The 3,907-nt window shown below is 41.3% G+C and overlaps 1 protein-coding gene across 1 annotated transcript in view; it reads left to right on the top strand.

Annotated features, from left to right (window-relative positions):
• Window positions 1–284: 284 nt before the first annotated feature.
• zgc:172145 (Ferritin light chain, oocyte isoform-like) overlaps window positions 285–3,907 on the top strand; it is a 12,668-nt gene continuing 9,045 nt past the window's right edge. Inside the window, exon 1 of the mRNA XM_020512698.2 lies at window positions 285–642. Coding sequence (XP_020368287.1) covers window positions 475–642 — 168 coding nt within the window. The 5' untranslated portion in view covers window positions 285–474. The remainder of the gene's footprint in view (window positions 643–3,907) is intronic.

Here is a 3,907-nt window from a genome sequence, read left to right as displayed (position 1 = left end):
AAAAAATATCAAGGGAGGGCATATTTCATTTCTCAATTCCTAAACCGAAGTTGTTAGAAGGGTGTTGTAGATATGCGTTGTTCTGTCAAGTCAGGTTTCATTCGCTTTGAATGGGACTGTCCTGTGCAATCTCTGTGGATGTGTTCAGTGGACCAGCTACTTACGTGTTATGCTGATGACTCAATACAGATTAAGCAACAATTTTGCCAAATGGTGGGAAATGTTTGAACAGCTTGTAAGTTCCTATCCCCTCCCTCCCTGACAAGCCGCCCGTCAATCGCAATCTATTTCATGCTTCGTTTATGATCACTTCCAGCTTTACGCCTTCTTGACCCTTGTGTTCTCATCATCCGGATGAAGAAACTCGGTCTGAACTGGAAGAGGAAAGTATACGTCCTGTTGCTGCCTGGAGCCTCGCTTCGCTGACACGGCTTTACATTCGGCGAGTTTGTTAGTGCAGCTCTCCGGGTGCTAATGGAAGAACCGAAAGGGAAGCGGCAGAAAACCTGCCTGCCCATCTGCTCCTGCCACCAGCCGGTGCCTGGGACCCAGGTGAAGCAGAACTACCCTGCCTGTGTGGAGGAAGCAGTGTGCGGGCTCGTCACCCTCTTTTACGAGCTTTCCTACCGTTTCCAGGCTTTGGTAAGACGGCTTGAGTGCCGGGGGTAGGGTACTGAATTCGGGACTGTTAAAGGAAGGGCAAGATAACCAGATGGGTCAGAAACAAAGCAGCTCTAGGCAGCGACAGAGAATTCAGCAAACTCGGCTCCTCTCTCTGCAAAGCCGACTCAGCACAGTCGACTCGAACCTTTGCTTTCTCTCCAAGGATGCTGCCAGACCCGCTGACTTTCTCCAGCAATTTCAGTTTTCGTTCCACGTGTTTGGAGAGGTGTGTGCTTCCTCGCTGCAGATTGAAGTTTCAGTGCTCAGGATTAGACGATTATTTTAACCCGTGTAAATTACACGGTCACAACAAAAGTTGCTGGAAAAGCTCAGCAGGTCTGGCAGCATCTGTGGAGAAAAGATCAGAGTTAATGTTTCGGGTCCGGTGACCCTTCCTCAGAACACGTGCCGCGTTCTAAAGCGTAAACTCTTTATTTTTCTTCACAGATGCTGCCAGACCTGCTGAGCTTTTCCAGCAACTTCGGTTTTTGTTCCTGATTTACAGCATCCCGCAGTTCTTTCGGGTTTTGTTTTTAGTTACACGGTCACCCCATGATGTGTGTGGTGGGGTGGAGGCAATGGAACTTGCAGTGGACCTGCTTAGTTCCAGATCTTGACACAGGGATTTGAAGAATTTTAGAACTTTTAACAGTTTGTGCTCGTACTGGGCAGAGATATATATTTTTTTTAAAATATTTGCCAGAAATAGAGAGAAAAGTGAGTGACGTTTCTGAGCCGTGCGTAGAGAAAAATACTTTTATTGTGAATGTGAAAAATGTGAACCTTTTTATTTTAATTCATTGAGTTAAATAGATAAAAGAACAGTGTGCTGTGTGCAGTATTGAAGATTACCTTTCCCCAGAAATACATTAAAAAAAACTCTATATTCCGAAAGAGGTATTTCCTGCCGTCTTAATATTATTGATTTCTGTGGAGGTTAATAAAAGAAGTTTGACCCTACCTTGAAGTGGAAGTTCAGTGCTAAAGTCGGCGTTTACAAAATGCCCGGGAAGGTCCATCAAGCTTCCTGAGGACTTTAAATTACTGAAATATTTTTAGAGAGGATGGATCCTACCACCTGTCATCTCAAAATATTTACACATGTGAAGTACCCTCCCAGTGAAGAAAATCAGTAAGTGGTGACCAAGCATGATGTAAAAGACACTACTTGTCTCTGTACTACAAGTACAGTGACCAGTGTCAGGCTTTGATACAATCTAAAAATACTCTAGTCTCAATGAGATGAAATCATCAATATCTTTTATTGATTAAGTTTTATGATTGTTTATGTTTAGAATTAGATTGAAGTAAATACAGGAGGCCCTGGCTCTTACTGTATTCTTTTATCGACTTAAATAATTGGGGAGCTGCAGGTACTGTAAAATTATGACAGGCTTTTTTTTCAGTAGAAATGCACTGAATTGGAATTAAGTGGAGGCGGCTTGAAAATGGAGCAATTCAATGATGTGTCTACTGGAGCATTCCAGATTAGTAGTATGGGATTGGCCAGTGTTTAATTTTGAAAATATATATTACACTACTGCAATTGTTGAGCATATGGGAGGAGCTAAAACCTAAAGAGCCTGGCCCTGTAAGTGACAGACTCATTTACAGCACAGAAGGACACCATTCTGCCCATCAAGTTAATGTCGGCTCTCCACCAATCAATCCAATCATTCCCTTTCCCAGCTCTATCTGCATAGCCCTGCAAGAGTTTTCTTTCCAAAGCCCATCAGTTTCCTTTTCAGATCATTTATCATCCCTATTTCTCCCACCTTCATGGGCAGCAAGTTCCAGGATATTACCATCCTTTCTTAGTGATTTTCACTGGCAAGTACTTTGGTGTTAATTTTGAGTGAAACATCAATGTTAATTTAAAAGTTAACATTTTACTACACATATAATCCAAAGGCTGGTAGATGCATTTGGCAATAGTTAGTGCGCAGACCTAAGTGAAATTGCCTTATTCACCACACTGCTACTAAGTCATGAAAATGTTTGCTAATTTTTATCGTTATAGGTCAGGTGGGAGCGTCTTGAGTTTAAAAAGTGTCCAACAGATTGGAATTTGAATCGAACCCAACACTGAAGAAGGGTCACTGGATCCGAAATGTTAACTCTGATTTCTCTCCACAGATACTGCCACACCTGCTGAGTTTTTCCAGCAATCTCTGTTCTTGTTTCTGATTTCCAGCATCTGCAGTTCTTTCAGTTTTATAATATTTATTACAAGATTTCTTTCATAAATCATGGTAGCTAAAGGCAATATGCTTCAATATTCTGAGACCATTGAACTGCACCTTGGAAAACATTAGGACCTTCAAAATTGGAGGAAAACTTAGGAAAGATTAAAACCAAAAGAACTGCTGTAAATCAGGAATAAAAACAAAGTTGCCGGAAAAGCTCAGCAGGTCTGGAAGCATCTGTGAAGAAAACAATCAGAGTTAACGTTACGGGTCCAGTGACCCTTCCTCAAAACCGGTTCTGAGGAAGGGTCACTGGACCCGAAACATTAACTCCTTTTTTTCTTCACAGATGCTGCCAGACCTGCTGAGCTTTTCCAGCAACTTTGTTTTTGTTAGGAAAGATTAAGTCTGGGTTATTAGTATCATTACTAATTATCACTATTCAAATTCTCTGCAAAAACTTTTGCCGTCAATGTCATTACAGTGGATAAGCTCGCTACCATTAGATCAGTTATGACCTAATATGTAAAAATCATACTCCTCAGACTTCTACAGGAGCCCTGACAAGCTGTGTTAATGTGAGGACAGATTACCACTGCTACAACATCAGTGCAACAGCTTTTAATGTAAAAGAAAATGGCTTACAATTGGAAGTCGGGTTTAAACAGGAGTGAGAAAGAAATTGGACTGGTTTTTGAAGATGCAGTCAATTCTTGAATTTTAAGGAGAATTTGAAGGTGAGAAAAGAAATATCACAATGTGATATGCTGAAGGAAACAGCTAAATGAAGGTTTCTTACTGATACAGGTAGAAGAAGAGAACAACAGATTAGACCAGAATCAAAGAATGGAGGAAACAAATAGGAAAGTAAAACTTAAGGGAAAATGAAATGATATAGAGAGATGTGTAGGCCTTGGGGAGAAGTTTGAAATTAATGCATTTGCAAATGGGAGCTAATAGGGCTGAGAAAGGGTTTCAGAGATAGTAGGAACTGCAGATGCTGGAGAATCTGAGATAACAAGGTGTAGAGCTGGATGAACACAGCAGGCCAAGCAGCA

The sequence above is a fragment of the Rhincodon typus genome, chromosome 17, assembly GCF_021869965.1.
Source record: "Rhincodon typus isolate 14 chromosome 17, sRhiTyp1.1, whole genome shotgun sequence".
Lineage (NCBI taxonomy): Eukaryota > Metazoa > Chordata > Chondrichthyes > Orectolobiformes > Rhincodontidae > Rhincodon > Rhincodon typus.
Note: the sequence above shows the minus strand (reverse complement) of the source record. Positions and strands in the feature narration are given on the sequence as shown.